This window comes from Sander lucioperca, chromosome 2 (genome assembly GCF_008315115.2).
Source record: "Sander lucioperca isolate FBNREF2018 chromosome 2, SLUC_FBN_1.2, whole genome shotgun sequence".
In the NCBI taxonomy this organism is placed as follows: Eukaryota; Metazoa; Chordata; class Actinopteri; order Perciformes; family Percidae; genus Sander; species Sander lucioperca.
The window spans coordinates 13,373,070-13,391,382 of NC_050174.1; the positions used below are offsets into that span (position 1 = coordinate 13,373,070).

General features: G+C 42.0%; 1 protein-coding gene across 15 annotated transcripts in view; it reads left to right on the forward strand.

Annotated features, from left to right (window-relative positions):
* Positions 1–18,313, forward strand: part of ank1a (ankyrin 1, erythrocytic a) — a 109,086-nt gene that overhangs the window by 71,983 nt on the left and 18,790 nt on the right. For 8 of the 15 annotated variants that reach the window (XM_035992927.1, XM_035992955.1, XM_035992928.1 and 5 more), the window contains 30 exons: positions 1,330–1,431; positions 3,874–3,972; positions 4,809–4,907; positions 5,204–5,302; positions 5,494–5,679; positions 5,906–6,004; positions 6,102–6,200; positions 6,305–6,403; positions 6,657–6,854; positions 6,963–7,061; positions 7,169–7,267; positions 7,387–7,485; positions 7,817–8,014; positions 8,132–8,230; positions 8,337–8,435; positions 8,533–8,730; positions 8,872–8,970; positions 9,772–9,870; positions 10,505–10,603; positions 10,694–10,786; positions 10,911–10,983; positions 11,167–11,187; positions 13,423–13,543; positions 13,725–13,803; positions 14,792–14,907; positions 14,992–15,216; positions 15,359–15,513; positions 15,610–15,821; positions 17,655–17,859; positions 18,156–18,252. In XM_035992927.1, coding sequence (XP_035848820.1) covers positions 1,330–1,431; positions 3,874–3,972; positions 4,809–4,907; positions 5,204–5,302; positions 5,494–5,679; positions 5,906–6,004; positions 6,102–6,200; positions 6,305–6,403; positions 6,657–6,854; positions 6,963–7,061; positions 7,169–7,267; positions 7,387–7,485; positions 7,817–8,014; positions 8,132–8,230; positions 8,337–8,435; positions 8,533–8,730; positions 8,872–8,970; positions 9,772–9,870; positions 10,505–10,603; positions 10,694–10,786; positions 10,911–10,983; positions 11,167–11,187; positions 13,423–13,543; positions 13,725–13,803; positions 14,792–14,907; positions 14,992–15,216; positions 15,359–15,513; positions 15,610–15,821; positions 17,655–17,859; positions 18,156–18,252 — 3,665 coding nt within the window. Of the gene's footprint in view, positions 1–1,329; positions 1,432–3,645; positions 3,696–3,873; positions 3,973–4,808; positions 4,908–5,203; positions 5,303–5,493; positions 5,680–5,905; positions 6,005–6,101; positions 6,201–6,304; positions 6,404–6,656; positions 6,855–6,962; positions 7,062–7,168; positions 7,268–7,386; positions 7,486–7,816; positions 8,015–8,131; positions 8,231–8,336; positions 8,436–8,532; positions 8,731–8,871; positions 8,971–9,771; positions 9,871–10,504; positions 10,604–10,693; positions 10,787–10,910; positions 10,984–11,166; positions 11,188–13,422; positions 13,544–13,724; positions 13,804–14,791; positions 14,908–14,991; positions 15,217–15,358; positions 15,514–15,609; positions 15,822–17,654; positions 17,860–18,155; positions 18,253–18,313 lie in introns of those variants that run through there. The other 7 variants (XM_035992930.1, XM_035992964.1, XM_035992932.1 and 4 more) reach the window with 6 other exon arrangements.

Below are 18,313 nucleotides of genomic sequence, written 5' to 3' on the forward strand. Positions count from 1 at the left end.
ATGACGTTACACACAAGGTGCTGCATACTGTAGGAAGTTCATCTGATAAGTAGAAACTTTGCCATTGCATACATTTTATTTCCATACCAGATATGAGGAACAAGAATCACTGTCCGTTACGGATTTGCTACTTCAATCAGCTGGAAGCAACTTTTCCTTTTTAAAGTTTTTACCTCTCATTTTGCACAGCGCTGTGCCATTGGTGTCATGCTGAGGGTGTGTTGTGTCATTTGTTGCTATGCCTCAACTTCAGGCATGTGGATCCTTTCTCTTTTTATACTCACGCTCACTCCATCTTTGTCAAAAAAGGACCAACAACCCTGTTACAACAATAGGCAACACAGCTTAAAGCACTGTGTTATGAAGTTGAGAAGAGCTGATTTGTGTTTGTGTGTGTGTGATGGCAGCATTTGGTGATCTCCTTTTGGATCAGAAAATGAGGTTTATACATCAATATATTATCTGCATTTGTGTGAAAACTTACACTGAATGATTGGACGGCTGATGATTTTCCTGACCAGCAATGTTGAGACAGCTGTTTAGATAGAGAGAGGGGATGATGTAGGGAGGGGATGGGCAAGGGGAGAGAGGAGATTATGTAAATTAAATGGAAAAAGTGCAGGGTTTGCCGCAGTCCAGCTTTTCACAGTGGTTCTCCCTCAGTCGCTGCCGCTTCTTCTCTCCCTCACTCTCCCCTGTGCCGCATGAGTGATCCTGTTTCAGCAGCACCCCTGCCTGCCTGGGAGAGGCATGAAGCCCCCATACACAAACAAAACACAGACAAAAACACTAGACGTGCCATGTACCGGCCCGTGAGTCGGGACTTGCCAAGCGCTCTCTCTCTCTCTTTCTCTCTCCCTCCCTCCCTCCCCTTTCTCCATTCACCTTGTGTCTCTTTCTCTCTTTCATTCACACACACATAAACTCAGAGTCCAGACAAAGAGCCAACAGTCTGCTGGGCACAACAGACACTCCAGTAGCTGTCAGTATTATCACAGTTGCCCTATTACCTGAGGGGAGAGGACAGATTTGTGGGCAAAGTTTTAAAGGTTTTGTGGAGCCCAGGAGTTTGTGTACTTCACCTGCGTGTCCACCACACCCTCAAAACACACATTACAAGATGCAGATTGTCAAACTGCACAGTCCAAAATCTCAAGGGCAGAGTGACATGATAGGTTTCAGTCGTTCAAATGCCCCAAAAAGAAATATTAACCAAACTCTGTCTCCCTCTCCATTTTCCCTCTCTACTCCTCTACTTTATGTGTCTCTCACTTTCTCTTATACCCCGTATCCCCCTCCTCTCCTTCCCTTTCTCTGTTACGCTTGCAGGCAGATGCTGGCAACAGTTTTCTCCGAGCGGCCCGTTCTGGCAACCTGGACAAGGCCCTGGACCATATAAAAAATGGCATCAATATAAACACCGCTAACCAGGTGAGTGAGCTGCACATTCCCTAGATTGAATTGGTTGAAGCTATAGCTTCTGACTGGCAGGCTCATGTAACTGTAAGTCAATGATTTTTATTTACACTGCACTTCGAGTCCGACCCACAGCCCTTTACTGCATGTCATCCCCCCTCTCTCCACTTTTCCTGTTTTAACTGTCCTATCAAATAAAGGCCAAGAAAGCCCAACAAATAATCTTAAAAGAACAGCAATGTATGAATGGAAATTGGCACAATTTAGCAAATTACATTTACAAACAGTTAAATTATTAGTAATTTGTCATCGCAAAAGGACCTGCAGTGCTTGTCAGTTTATACATTCACACAGAAAAGTACAAGTTATACAACATATATGGTTTTATTTAGGATCTAATTCATAACGTTTTTGCATAATGTTCTGCTGAAATATTGTCCATGTATACCACCATGTGTTGTTATTTCTATATAAATGCGCCTTGAGTGTCCAGTATGCATGATGTCTGACTTGTCATGATGTGCTGTTTATGTGCCTGTGCACTCAGTCATACTGTGTGTGCATGCTCAGGTAGACTGTTAATCAGTGGCTGAAGGTGGCAGGTGGAGTTTACAGGGTCTCCAGGGAAGGTAATAAATGGGACAGGGGCTTCTCCTTTGCCTTGTCTCTTCCATCCTGCCTCCTTTACTCTGACGGTTGTTCCCAGAGTGTCCAGGAAGAGGCAGCGTGAGTGGGGCTAGGACCGCTGCACTCAGGCTACTGAAACTTGGCCAAAAGAGTGTGTGTGTGTGTGTGTGTGTGTGTGTGTGTGTGTGTGTGTGTGTGTGAAAAAGATTCCTCTGGCTCATTAATCTAACTTAGTCATGGTTTCCTTTCCATTCACTTACTGTATGCTGTCCTCAACATTGTGTAATTATTGCTGTTAATGCTTATGTCAGGATTTCTATGAGGCCTATTTTTAGGCCCCATAACAGACCCTACATAAAAACAGATTTATTCATGAAAAGTGACTCTGTACTGGCAAACTCCTACACTATGATGAATGGAGGCACCCCATGGATTAAAAAAATGACATGCAGAAATACAGTCTGATACCAGATTTTGTTTGACCTGGAGATTAATTCTCCTGAATTTGATTTCATTTCATTTTTCTTGTTATTCTTCATATGCAATTGTGTTATTTTCACTGTTTGGTTTCAACTGTGTTTGAGTTTAAGTGATAATCTACAGCATTCTCGCTTCACTTGAATTAGGAGACCTTTGCACACACATTGCTTTGCGGTTTTGCACTTAAAGCCCCTGTATGTGGGATTTCTATGTGATTACAGCATGTTTTAAATTAGTCTGGTGTTTTTTTGTCTATAGAAAAATGAAAAAAAATGTGTGTTTATGTGTTGCTTTTAGTCAAGCTACACTGCCTTTTTATTCTACCATCTGATGGCAGCAAAGTTAGCAATTTTCAAATTCTACTTATAGTGGCAGCCCGGGCTCAATACAATAATAATTAAGACACCAAATGTAAGCTACAGCCTTTTATGTTTATTCATATTCTTCCATTTTATTATTAACACAGGTCTCAGGTGACTCTCTACTATATGTGGCACTTTTTATTTACCTTAAAAGTTTGTACAATGATAAAAAAAATGTTGTAGATTGTTACTTAAACCACGGTGGTGAGAGCATTGTTGTGCTGGTTGTGTGACTGTTGGTCCTGATGCTGTATGTAGTGTCTGCTGGGAGTTTGGCCAGGTGGAGGCTTGACTGTGGCAGCTGTTTCCTTATCTGAGTGGATACCTCTCACCAGCACACTGCCTCACTCCTGCCCTCCCCTTCTTGTGTTTCCCTCCTCTTCTTTCGCTCTCCACCTAACAACTTCTCCTCTACCCTCTCCTCCTCTGTTTGTGTGCTGTTTTCTAACTCACCTCACTTTTTTTCTTGCTTTTTGCCTCCCTCCCTCCCCTCCTCTGTCTGCAGTAGAGTGATGGTGTGCTGTGGTCTCCCCACTCAGAGGAATAATATCAGTGGTGTGGGAAAGGTCCAACCTCACATGTCCTGTGCGGCTGAAGGAAGGCTGTGTGAGGTCAGACCTATCCCACACGGCTCGTATTCTTCCCAGCCACGAGACCAGCGGCCTGCCATCCCCCTCCCGTCCTCCTCCTCCTCCTCCTCCTCCTCACCACCACCATTAATCAAATGAAAATATTTACATCCTGATTTTCATTACTGTAGATATTAATGACCAACTTGATTATGAGAGTCCTGCATGTGTGGTGTCCAGTGTAAGTATTTGCCTGGTTTGGTTTGTGAGTGCTTCAGTCACAACAGTTGTTTCAGTTGGCATGACCTACATGTGTTTGTGTGTATGTGTGTGGTTTGTTCCTTTAGATTAGGAAATATCTGTGTTCATAGTGTGTTTGGGACCCTTCAGCATCAGGTCTACTCTGCTCTCTCACTCAGAATGGGCTCAACGGGCTGCATCTGGCCTCGAAAGAAGGCCACGTTAAAATGGTGCTGGAGCTACTCCACAATGGAATCGTACTGGAGACCACCACAAAGGTAAAAATCCACTTTGAAAATGTCCTACAGTCTTAATTCGTTTAGAAAATCACTTATAAATAAACCCACATGGGTTGTGAATTCACATGTACTGTATGTTTTTTTAACACACACATGTTCGCTTTCTTGCCGAGAGTAAGATGAGAAGATTTTACTTCCTGTCACTAAACCACGCAAGAAATAGTCCCGCACATTTAAAACCACACGTGTCACTTTGTTTACGGATTAAATAAATGAGATTTAACGTATTGAGTAGTGAGCTTGAGAGGTGCTGATAGGTGGATTTTTTAACCTTTGGACTGAGCAAGGCTAGCTGCTGTTGTTGAACTATTCCTTTAACATTTTTATCAATAAAACACATGTTGAATTGTGTGAGAAATTAAGGTTTTTACTGAGGCTGGGTATCAAACATCAATACAAAGTGTGTCTGAGTATCAAAACCTGTGTGTATTGGAAGTTGGCATTTCATGCTTGCTTAAATATGTACTTTTTTAACCTTTTCTTAGATAGTTCCTGATTTAAATAAAAATGTTGGTGTTGGTACTGAAACTAGTATCAACACATCAACATCAACCCAAATTCCAATCCTATTTTGTACATGTGAAATGATGCTATTTGTTTGACCAGTTAACACATGTAAATAAAGCAGTTATTACTGCTCTAGATCTATGTGATGTCAGAATACAACATGAATGATCTGTCCACAGATGAAACTTTACATGTCCAAAAACCACACGCAAACCACACTTTGGATAAACGTGGGATTTCACCTATAATCTTTGTTAGTGCTCATTATGACTTTGTGCTCTTGTTCTCACATATCTGTGTTTAAACAGAAAGGGAACACAGCCCTGCACATTGCAGCCCTGGCAGGGCAGGAGCAGGTGGTCACAGAGCTGGTTAACTACGGGGCCAATGTCAACGCTCAGTCCCAGGTGAGACTTAGTGCTGCTCTCACTGCAGTGATCCCAGGACACGCAGAGGCTCCTCAGTACTTATGAACTTATATGAACTATATGAACTTTACTGTAAAACCATTGCAGTTACTATTGCAACCCCATCTGTTAACAAGTGTCTTTGTTCCTATATATGTGTTTGTTGCTGTTTCCTCTCTCTGTACATCCTTGTGCGTCCCTCTGTGACTGTCCTGTCTTTTTCTGTGCTTGTTTCTCCTCTGCTGCTGTGTCTGTGTGTGCGTGCGTGCGTGCGTGCGTACGTCTTTCTGAGACAGAAGGGTTTCACTCCACTCTACATGGCTGCACAAGAAAACCATCTAGAGGTTGTGAAGTTTCTTCTGGAGAACGGAGCCAATCAGAGCATTCCAACTGAGGTACTAAAGACTAAGGAACTGAGAGACGTTTTCAAAGAGTGATCTCCCAAATTCCTCGATCCCATCCCTGCTGATCCAGACATCGCTGTGTTTCCATTTCTGTTTTGTTCTCATAAGCCTCTCTCTTTACACCTCTCTGATTTTCTCTCCTTAAGTCAACCAGTCTTCTAACTCTCTCCTGTGTGCCGCAGGATGGATTCACTCCTCTCGCCGTGGCTCTTCAGCAGGGACATGAGAATGTCGTAGCTCTGCTCATCAACTATGGCACCAAGGGAAAGGTCCGCCTCCCTGCGCTGCACATTGCAGCACGCAACGACGATACTCGCACAGCCGCAGTGCTTCTGCAGAATGACCCCAATCCTGATGTACTGAGCAAGGTGTGTGTGTGTGTGTGTGTGTGTGTGTGTGTGTGTGTGTGTGTGTGTGTGTGTGTGTGTGTGTGGCTGTGTGGCTGTGTGTGGCTGCAGATATGATTGTTCACATGTGCAGTACTGAACATGCACAATAGGTATGGGCATCTGTGTTTGGTGTCCTCAGTATTTGTGTTTCAAAAATTCAATGGTAATGAGAGTGACATGTACTCACCCTGATCTGTCCCTGCAGACTGGATTCACACCCCTCCACATTGCTGCACACTATGAAAACTTGAACGTAGCTCAACTGCTGCTCAATAGAGGAGCCAATGTCAACTTCACCCCAAAGGTAGGGAATAATTGATGTTGTTGGAAGGTTAATCTCTGTCCTTGCTGTCTGTTGTCCTTGTGTGTGCCCTTCTAAGTGCATCTGTTTCCCTCTGCAGAACGGCATCACTCCTCTGCACATTGCAGCCAGACGGGGGAATGTGATCATGGTCCGACTCCTGCTGGACAGAGGGGCTCAGATTGACGCCAAGACCAAGGTGCAGCAGACATCCATCCTACCGTTTCACCAAATCTTTGATTCCCTTACAGTTTCTAATTTGATACATCATTAACTTAATCATTAATAATTCTCTCTCCCAAGGATGAGCTGACTCCTCTGCACTGTGCAGCTAGAAATGGTCATGTCAGGATTATAGAGATCCTGCTGGACCACGGAGCCCCCATCCAGGCAAAGACTAAGGTAATCCACCTAGATACAAGTATAGTAAACACTTCTTTTAGAAATGAACTGAACACCATGCGTTTTGGCTATGAGTGCAAACCACTGAGTTGTTTTGTACTCTAAAATTAAGTAAGTAAATGAAAGTGAAAGTTTTTGATCCATCAACCAAACACAGTCTCTGATTATTTGTTTTCACTACAAGACAAGTTGCTTCCTGTTTTGCAAGAGATGAGAGAGTCAACACATGTTCTATCTTTTTTTGTTGTTGCAGAATGGCCTGTCTCCAATCCACATGGCAGCACAGGGGGACCACATGGACTGTGTCAAGCAGCTTCTGCAGTACAACGCAGAGATCGATGATATCACACTGGACCACCTTACCCCTCTGCATGTGGCCGCGCACTGCGGCCACCACCGCATGGCCAAAGTGCTGCTGGACAAAGCGGCAAAACCCAACTCTCGGGCATTGGTCAGTGTCAAACACAGTAACATGAACAGTCAATGTATCAATTCAGAAAAGGAAGTGTTAATATTAATCCTCGCAGTGATGACAATGGTTCCTTTTGTTTTTTTACAGAATGGCTTTACTCCTTTGCATATTGCTTGTAAAAAGAACCACATGCGTGTGATGGATCTCCTGCTTAAACACTCTGCATCAATAGAGGCTGTGACTGAGGTGAGGGAACCGGAAAGAAGGGTTGACAATAACAGCTTGCAGATCATTATAATAAATATGAATGGTGTGCAAGACCATTTGTAATATTCTTCTCCTCTTCTGAACAGTCTGGCCTGACCCCCTTGCATGTGGCATCATTTATGGGTCATCTCAACGTTGTGAAGGTCCTGCTGCAGAAAGGAGCTTCCCCCAGTGCCTCCAATGTGGTGAGTTTCCTTCTGAAATCTCAAGAGCAGTGCAGATAACCAACTCACCTCTGCACTAGTGATGTTGTTGTAATAGTGATGAATCTAAGTGGGTGGTTTGTCTTTCTGTGCATGAGTAGAAAGTGGAGACTCCTCTTCATATGGCATCTCGGGCAGGACACTATGAGGTGGCAGAGTTTTTATTAGAGAACGCATCACCGGTGGACTCCAAGGCCAAGGTAGAGATTTCACACACTACAGCACAATCCACATATTTTGTACCAATTCATAAAGATTCCTCATATTAGACATAGATTAAATACTCTTTATTGGATATATTTAGGCATTCATTTAGAATGTTGGATCAACTAATTGCTGGCAGAGATTCCACATGTTAATTTCCCTCCTACACACCACAGCCTCATTTCACAGTTAATGTAACAAGTAGAGGTCATAGTGGAGAACCTGAGAAATGAAAACAGGATGATTAAGTTACTAAAGAAGGAATTTTATTGCTAGAGTGTCATGCAGTACCTTACATTTCATAATTACTCTCCCCTCGTTGGCCAGGATGACCAAACACCTCTGCATTGTGCCGCTCGGATGGGCCACAAGGAGCTAGTGAAGCTGCTGCTGGAGCACAAAGCCAACCCCAACTCCACCACCACAGCAGGCCACACACCCCTACACATAGCTTCCAGGGAAGGTCACGTACAAACTGTACGCATCCTGCTGGACATGGAGGCTCAGCAGACCAAGATGACCAAGGTAAAACCTGCCTGCTTACCCTTCGTTGCGTGACATTTGGCTGTCCTAAAACTGTCAGCCCTAACAGCTGTGTTCCCCGACCTAATATTGTGTCCACTTCCTCTGGTGCCTCTGTAGAAAGGCTTCACTCCGCTTCATGTGGCCTCCAAGTACGGCAAGGTGGATGTAGCAGAGCTGTTGTTGGAGAGAGGAGCCAACCCTAATGCTGCTGGGAAGGTAGAGAAGAATAAAGGGCTTTGCTGTATGAAAGAAAGAGTCAAAAGATTAATAAAGCTTTGTTTGATCTACCTCGGTCGATGAACCCTTGATTCTGTTTTTGCAGAATGGTCTGACTCCGCTGCATGTTGCTGTACATCACAACAACCTGGATGTTGTCAACTTGCTTGTCAGCAAGGGAGGGTCGCCGCATAGTGCAGCCAGGGTAAATAAATAAAAAGAGATACACAGAAGTCCATACATAATTCAGTATCATGCATATACACGTATGTTTCTAACCACAACTCATGTCTGTGCTCCAGAATGGCTACACCGCCCTCCACATAGCATCCAAGCAGAACCAGGTGGAGGTGGCTAACAGCCTGCTGCAGTACGGAGCTTCAGCCAATGCTGAGTCACTGCAGGGAGTCACACCTCTCCACTTGGCCTCACAGGAAGGAAGGCCTGACATGGTCTCCCTTCTCATCTCCAAACAGGCCAACGTCAACCTCGGAAACAAGGCAAGAAACACATAGATGGATCAAGGATAACTGTCATGGGGCAGGACGTTTATTTGGTCCATTCAAACTAAAAATAATATGTAACTTGGGCTTGATTTGTTCTGTGTTTGACCTTTGTCTTCTGAATCTGCTTGCCCCCAGAGTGGATTAACACCCCTCCATCTAGTGGCACAGGAAGGACATGTTGGCATCGCAGATATCTTGGTGAAGCAAGGGGCTTCAGTCTACGCTGCCACGCGGGTAAGACCTTTTTTTATTCTCATGTCAAACTGTTGCACGGTTATCAAAGCCTTGTTATCAGTGTAGAAACTACTAGTGACATTCACTTTGAGCCATAGCAGATAGTGTATAAGTGTTGTAGTATAAATAGCCAGATCTCATAGCAGAGGGTTATGTTACCATCAATACATGGCCGACCCTTCAGACCCCTTAGACCTCTAGTGCTTAGAGCAGCTCTGCAACAGTGTTTTCACATGGAGTTGTATTATGCAGAAAATAGTTAGTAGGGTTTACTTTATGTGGAGAATTATATAATACATCATATGTCATGTATTTGTTGATTATATTTTATGTTATTACTCTGAATCTACAAAGTAACATAAGTAAAAAGTACAATATTGTATAGAGTTGAAGTATAGAAAATCAAAATACTAGTCAAAGTAAAGTACCTCAAAATTGTACCTAAGTGCAGTACTTGAGTAAATGTACTTAGTTACTTTCCACCACCGGTTGTGGGGCTCTTGTACTGAAATGTATCATAATATGTTATTATTGGTACTATTGTTATTAATTCCAATCGGTACACAATAATTAATTGCATTCTTCAGCCTAAATGCAGTTTTTATCACTGCTTTGTTCTCAAAATAATTTTACTGTGTGGATTTGAACCATTAGTTAATGTAATATTCATGAACCATTCGACCCTTAACAGGATCAAATCTACATAATGTATTCAAATTAAAAGGTCATTAAGACACTAAAGTTATGCGATTTCTGTGATTTTGTGTCAAAGACTTTTTGCTTTTTTCCTCTCACTGTCAGATGGGTTACACCCCTCTCCATGTAGCGTGTCACTATGGCAACATCAAGATGGTGAAATTCCTCCTGCAGCAACAGGCCAATGTCAACAGCAAAACAAGGGTGAGTGCCTCCCTCTGGTTTTAGATCAAACTACAACAAAATTAGTCAGGGCATGAGACACACAGTTACTGCGTGTCCACTGTGTCTGATTCATTCATGAGTACATTAAGTCATGGCTGTTGCAGGGTTAATAATGATTTATTGGAATGAGGGCATTTTACCTCTCTAAAGTGTAATGTACTGTACAAGCATTGGAGAGACAGGAAGTATTTCATTTCAATGTCTGAGATGCAGCATTTATATTCATATCATGATACATGCACAAATGTGTCTAAAGTTGAACAAGTAAGGTTAGATGTAGGTGTAGATGCAGCAACTCATCATTATTTGTATTATTGCGTAATCAGCAGATTGTTTACTTGATTTAGCTTTTAGTCTGTGAAAATAAACCTTTCCATCACAAGTTCCCAGAGCTCACGTTGCTTGTTTTGTCTGAGTTCTGGAACCAGTGGATTTTTGACATTTTTGTTTTAAAAATGACTAACGATTGCCCTATTACTTAAATTGTTGCTTATTAATCTTGTGTTATCAGCTAATCATTGTACTGACAGTTCTCTTGATACCAGCTGTACTACATAATTCAGGAATAATTTAAAAAAATGTTAATTTAAGTTACATTTAAAATCTCTTCTAGGTTGGTTACACTCCTCTGCACCAGGCGGCCCAGCAGGGACACACAGACATTGTGACACTGTTGCTGAAGCATGGAGCTCAGCCCAACGAGACAACAACAGTGAGCATGAACGCACCGTGCCTTCTTCAAAACATTTAAAAATGTTTTGTTTTCAGAGACCTGATCAATCTGCTCTTTTCTGTCTGGTAGAATGGTACTTCAGCCTTAGCCATTGCTAAGAGGTTGGGCTACATCTCTGTGATTGACGTCCTAAAGCTCGTCACTGAGGAGACGGTTTCCATGGTGAGAAGTTTAGAAACGCTACGACACCCTACGGATGCAGCACTGTCATTATGTAGCCATGATAAATAAAAGTTTACACTTATTGTTGTATAAGTTACTGGTTCTTCCTCTTCCTTCTGTGCAGACGACCACAGAGAAACATCGCATGAGTTTCCCAGAAACAGTGGATGAGATACTGGACGTGTCTGAGGATGAAGGTAGAGAACTACAATTATTATTAATCACATAAAACAGTCGGAAACAATGTTTAATCGACTATTTGGATGTCGATTAAATTAATTAATGAATTAATTAAATTGAATGGCTGATTTTATGATGTTTAAATTGATCACATAAATATTCATTTTTTCCAATTCCTTTTGCCTTTTGCCCTTTTTTAGGAATTGCACAGCTAACATTAGGTATGAATGTCTATTTCTTTCTTTGTGCGGCATTCATAGGTCGTTGTATTAAATTGTGTGGCTCCATTTCAAGCTCACTCTCTCAATCTTTACCCCTCTCTCTCTCTCTCTCTCTCTCTCTCTCTCTCTCTCTCTCTCTCTCTCTCTCTCTCTCTCTCTCTCTCGTTCCCTCTGTAGTGGTGCTCACTGTGATGGTGGCTCTGGTTTCTCATTGGCATGCACCCATAGCACCCATGTCTCTAACCTTTATATGTAAATAATACCCTCATTCTCCAACTCCCCAGGTTTTTTCTCCCTCCATATTATGACGGAAGTTACAGTCATAGCCAATACATAGAGTTCACCCTTTTAGGTATCGGATCGATTATTACTAAAATCAAATCAATTTGTTTATAAAAATGTTTTTATGTGAGCTTTAGCAGTTCATAGTGGAGTAGTGCTATCATTGCTTTGAAATGCGTGTCTTCAGTTGTGTCTGCATTAAATATGTCTCCATTGTGGTGTCGATCATGTACCCCATCATTTTGGTCTTCCTGCCATGTAAACTGGATTTGTTAGCTGTGAGGTTTAAATAGTTTTTTGTGCTATAATCAACATTTACAATTGATGGTGGGACTACTTGAATCTAAAAGGAGTCGCTTGTAGTGATTAACCCACAGAGAATTATCTCCTGACTTCTACAGTTACCTTCAGCTCTATGGAGCCTTATAGTGGCTTTTAGCTAATTGTTTTGGTTTTCTGTCCCGCGATGTTACTTTTTTTGGCTCATAGCATTTCGGCCGCAACAGGTAGCTGCTTTCAGATATATCCCTCGGGAGTTGTTGGAGACCAAAGACAGATGTGAAAGAAGAGTGAATATTGGATTACATTCATTAGGTGGACAGAAGCATGACAATCATAATATTGCTCTGTGTCTTCTGGTTGTGTAAATTAGTAACATTTGGCTAACAAGTTCACCATGTCAACTCAAAAGTGATATGGCAGCTCACAGCTTGTTTCTGCTGCCCCCCCAAAAATTACTTATTGCAGGTTTAACTTGTAATGCCTGATGTTTACAACACCACTGACATGGGTGATGGTCATGGGACATTATATCCTGATATTTTTAGTCCCCTGATAATTTAACTGACAGATTGTCACCTTTCCTCTAAATATAGAAAGTAGCCAGGACGCTGTCTTAAAGACACATGTCATATCCGCAATGGTCATAATATGGTATTGGCAGGTTTGTTTGCGCTCGCATGTGGTAACACTTCGCCTACACGGCGTGGCACACATACACTGCACACAAGACAGAGAAAGTCCAGGACACAAGCTGACTCATAAACCTGTGGGAAGTGCACTCAAAGAGTCAAACATAGTGTAATGACACCTACCACATCATTTTGGCTCTCGACCGCTGACAGACGCCCAGACACACACTCACACAAGCTGCGCTGATACGGTCACAAATTAATACACACAGGGAAGACTCACTTCTGGTGAATTCTCCAAAATTAGAGCTTGTTTTTTTTGGGGTAAGTAAACCCACTTCTGCTCACATCAAGATGTACTGTACTTTTATAAGAGAACAAGCTTGTACTTTGGTCTTCATGTGTGTTGCAGTGGGCTGATGCTGTTCTGATTGTCTCTGTGTCTGCATTCTAGAGCAAGTCTCCTCATACAGGACATCGCTCTCTGAGGCAGTTGAATCTTCCAGTTCAATAACTGTTTATTCACTAGATAACACATTTTTGGAATGAGATTATGCTGATGCATGCTCTCCCCAGAGACTGTGCACTGTGCACAGCTATAATGCTGTTGTCTCTAACTGAGATTTTATGGGGTTCGAAAACTCCAGACTACATTTATAAGGTGTCCTCTCTTATTTCAATGTAGTAATGTTTAAGGAGTTCTGAATGGAAAGTGTTGGACTCAGCAGTCTGAGACTACAGCAGTGTCCTGCTGCATTGATCCTGTCTTTGTACCCAATTTTTTAAGTGTTTCTGGCATTAGGTATAGGTGGCTCTTTTACATTTTTTGCCATTGACTAGCAATAAGAAAGTCAGTGTACAGAGTATTGTCACTAATGTCTCATCTCACCAGTCTAACCCCTAAATCACAGAGCCATCTCCTAACATGTAACGCTTCTAACCGCTGGTTAACAATCTTGTTCTCTTCTTTCTCTCTTTCTCTTGCTGTTTCACCAACCTGACCACGGTCTGTTCGCTCTCTTTGGCATGTTGTTCTCTGAAGGAGAGGAGCTCTTGGGGACAGAAGGGGCCAGGTACATGAAGATGGATGACATGAAAGACCATGATGACGATTTCCTCTCCCCCAAGAAATCACTGGAGTACGAGAGAGGGCTGGGCACAGCGTAAGGGGGGCTGGGTGGGGAAACAGGCGAGAGAGCCAAGCTGGTAGCCACATGCTAATAGGTGGATGGATAGAGGGGTATGCACCATAGACACTCACTAAACACCAGGGATGAGCACTTGGGAGGAGATGTAAATAAATTTCTTCAATCTGACTTGTGTTTTTTTCTTTTCATACAACAGGGATTACTCGCCAGCCATTCCCAGGATTCCCAGAGTCTCTCCGGAAACCGTTATCCTGAAAGAACATGAGATAGATCAGGTACTGAACTGAGCAGCATGAGTAACATACTGCTGGGATACTCCAGGAATTAAGAGTTGCAATTCCATAATGTTTTGAGCATATTTAAAAAAGATGGTAATCATGGTTAAAGCAGCAGAGGCCGAGATAACTTGATTGTTAGTTCCTGGAATGGGTCAAATTATCAATACTGGATCCTTCATTTCCCATAATACAACTTAATAATGTCTTTCATTCGACCCTCCTTAACAGGTATATGCTGACGTCTTGCAAAGATGATGTGTTTGCGATGCATGGTCTCTTGTGAATTTGTAGTCTGGAAGCCCCAGCTGAAATGACTCAAGCGATGTCACATGAGTGCCCCTTCTACTCAAGGTCCACTTACTAGTCCTTTTTCAAAGTTTACCACATCTCAAAGTCTTCATCAGCGGAATAAAGTTTGCTTAGTTGTCAGTGGACTCATACAATCTTTAAGACAACTGAGCAACCTTTATCTGCTGATGAAGACTGTGAAATGCGGTTGAAAGCTCAGAGAAAAAGCTAGTAAGTGTACCTTTAGTTAAAGGTTGATTTTTTTTTTTTGTAGTCAAACTACTATTTCCAAGGCAAAGAAACAACTCTGATGCTAAAGTAATTTGGTCATTAGTGTGATTGTACCATTATGACTGGTGTAACTATTGTTGTGTATCATGGACATTGACTAAACACACAATTCTGATCAAAACTTGAAATTATTTTCATTATTTGCCATTATTTTAGTTCCACCTTTTTTGTAACATGATATTGTAAATGAGAATCCTCCTCAATGGTCTCTTGAAGGTTAATGATGTACCTTCTCCATATCCTGCAAAAAAAAAGCACTCTAAAAATGAGTACATACGTAAGCATAATCTGTCTATATCATCTCTATTAAACAGATGATAGTGTAAGTAATAAACTTTTGGGTTCAAATAAAATAATATGCTAAACAGTGTTCTTTTGAGAATGTTTGTCTATCTGTCTGTTGTAGCAACACACTCCACTTCCACTGCCCAAAGAATATGATGATGACTCACTGATTCCCAGCAGCCCAGCGACGGAGACGTCAGACAATGTCAGCCCGGTCGCCAGTCCTATACACACAGGGTCAGCAAAACATTTTACTTCATTGAATTGAATCTATTTAATATTGGATCTGGTAGCTAATTGTCAATATCTGTCCAATTACAGGTTCCTGGTCAGTTTTATGGTAGATGCTCGGGGCGGCTCAATGCGAGGCAGCAGGCATAATGGTCTGCGTGTCATCATACCTCCGCGAACCTGTGCAGCACCCACCCGCATCACCTGTCGCCTGGTGAAGCCGCAGAAGCTGACCAGCCCTCCTCCGCTGGTGGAGGGAGAGGGCCTGGCCAGCAGGATCATCTCCCTGGGGCCAGCCGGGATGCAGTTCCTGGGGTAAGGAAGCAACTGAAACTGGAAATAGTCAAGATTGTTCTTGCTTCGTCTAAATGCACAAAAAATATAATTCTTATTTCATATACGTCTAATAAATAATTGTCATTTGTTCATGTATAATTCCATGTGTGTTGTGTGGCAGACCGGTGATAGTGGAGATCCCCCACTTTGCTGCTCTGGGTCGTGGTGACAGGGAGCTTGTGGTGCTGAGGAGCGAGAATGGCTCAGTCTGGAAAGAACATCGCAATCGCTACGGCGACGAGGTGCTAGAAACAATCCTCAATGGGATGGATGAGGGTAAGAGTTTTAAATGCTCGATCTCAGGCTGACACTCAAAACATGTGACTGGGTGGTATCTCTTCCTGAGAGTTTAACCCTCTCTCATGTCCTCAGAATTAGAAAGTCAAGAAGAGCTCGGGAAGAAGCGAATCCGTCGCATCATCTCCACCGACTTCCCCCTTTACTTTGCTGTTGTGTCACGAGTCCAGCAAGAGAGCGACCTGATTGGACCAGAAGGAGGTTCGCTGACAAGTAATCTGGTGCCATTGGTCCAGGCCACGTTTCCTGAGACGGCAGTCACCAAACGAGTCCGCCTGGGGCTGCAGGTGAGATGGGACGATGAGGAGAAGGAAGGAGAAGAAAGACAGAATCGTTAATGCCTGTGTTGCATGAAAAGAAAAGCATGTTCAATGTATTTGATTGATTTTGGAATGACCTAATCATATCAGCACTTGTGCCAAGTTTGTTTGTTTAGTTAGCTTTTTTGTATTTTTAGAGGACCTTTTTATTTCACACAGTGCATGTACTTGGCACTTTTTTACATCTGTTGACTGCTCATTTAGTGCTGATATGTTGTTTTTTTATCTTCATGTCTTTCTCACTAATGTATTTATGTCACTGGCAATGCCCTGTATTTACTATATTTAACATTATATTTAAAACATTTGTTTGAGATAAAAGTAAAGTTAGTCAAACATTACTTGATGGGAAATCAAAAGACTGTGTTTGAGTTAATACTTTCTGTCCATTGGCTTTGGTACCATGAATGTCTTGAAAATGTGCAAAAAGGTCTTTTTTTAAGAAGAACTGAAGTTTTGTCCCACAAAAAAAGGGGTGACTGCTGAGCACCTTCTAATCTTAGTTATATCACTGTTTGTTGAAGCTTTTACCCCCGTTTCGTCTGTACGGCTACACTTTTCAGGTCTTGACGTTTTCTTAAACATACACACCAAAGATGAGAAATATTGTTCTAGCACACTTCACCACGCTTAATTGTTCAGTAAAAAACAGCTTTCTTTACACAAGCATTCACTTATGATTTAGTCCTCACTGTCTTATGTCCTGCCCCAACATCCTGTTACAAAATAAAACATCAAATCGAGGAATTAATGAAACCATTTGTTTTCAACATTTGGTAATTGGAGTTTTTAATCATTTCAGATTACACACAGATTACAACAATCCAACATTTTGGTTTTGCAATGGATATGTTTGTTGTATAAATATGCACCATTTTCTCAGATTTGCTGACTTGGGATTTCAAGGCTCTATTTGCACAGGATTTCATTTTGACGGGTTACATATACCCACCGTTTACAATCTGTTTTACAGTGTATAGATGTAGATTCCACTTCCAAGACTGTGATTGTTGTGATTTTGACAAAATGAAAATTCTAATTCAAAACATTTCTAATTCAAAATCCTTTATGAATATGTAGGTAAGTAATGTATGAATTTTAATTAACAGATGGAAACTTCTAATTCCAATGTCAGAATATGTTTCAGTAAACCAAAATGAAAGGCTGTCCTTCAGACACAATGAATATGATAATAAGCTAAATATGTCTTGTAAACTAACATGCTACCACCCATGCCGTAACCTCTAACCTGAAAATAGTGAATGTAACTGAATGTAAGTAAAATAGATATGGTTATAATTTTCTATTAACATGTTTTTTAGGAACAAATCTATTTAACTTAAATGCTGTAGTAATCATGTGATGAATGGCCTTGTGAAAAACCACAGTGCCTTTGATATCCATTTTGTATTAATGATTGTAAAAGCTTCATGTTAACACACATTGTTACATTTTACAATAAAAGAGTTATTAAGTCCTACAACCAATTTGTGTTGCTATTGTCTTTTCAAATGTGTCATTCCATGAGATATTTTATTCACTGGACTTCTCTCTCTTTTTCTCTTCCCCTTTAATTTTTCCCTTTTCGCTTTTCCTTTTTCCTCATCCATTGCCTCATCATCCATCTCCCATTGTCTCATTCTGCCTGCCATCCTTTTACATCTGTTACATCTTTTTTTTAATCTCCATTGCCTGATTATATATTCTCTATTTTGTCTAATTTCCCTTTTTTCGACCATGTCATGTAACCTGTGCCTGTGTTACGTACTCCCTCTCCCCATCATTTACTTTCAACCTCAGGCTCAGCCGGTTCCAGATGAGCTGGTTGCAAAGCTGCTGGGTAACCAGGCAAACTTTAGCCCTGTGGTCACTGTGGAGCCTCGGCGGCGCAAATTTCACCGACCCATCGGACTGCGTATACCCCTGCCCCCGTCCTGGAGGGACAGCCCCCGAGATTCTGGGGAGGGCGACACCACCAGTCTGCGTCTGCTTTGCTCCGTCATAGGTACTGCATGCCACGACTGGGAGTTGTTGAGGTGTGTGTGTGTGTGTGTGTGTGTGTGTGTGTGTGTGTGTGTGTGTGTGTGTGTGTGTGTGTGTGTGTGTGTGTGTGTGAGATGACTGGAGTGGTTCCCTTCCATGGCAAGGAAAGATTAATGGGGCAAAACTGTTTTTGCAGTGGTGAAAGATGACAGTGCCATAGTTGCCATTTTGTACAAACCCTGTCACCATAAGAGTTCTTCTTTATGACTGAAAGCCAGATTAACAGGTTTGCTCTTTCTCATCCTGTCTGATTCCCAGGTGGCACAGCCCCAGCCCAATGGGAAGACATTACTGGCACCACCAAGCTTATGTATGCTAAAGACTGTGCCAGTTTTACAACCAATGTTTCAGCACGGTAAGTTGAGATGGCAGCATATGCACTATATCAGCCATCATACCATAATGTTTAATGGTAG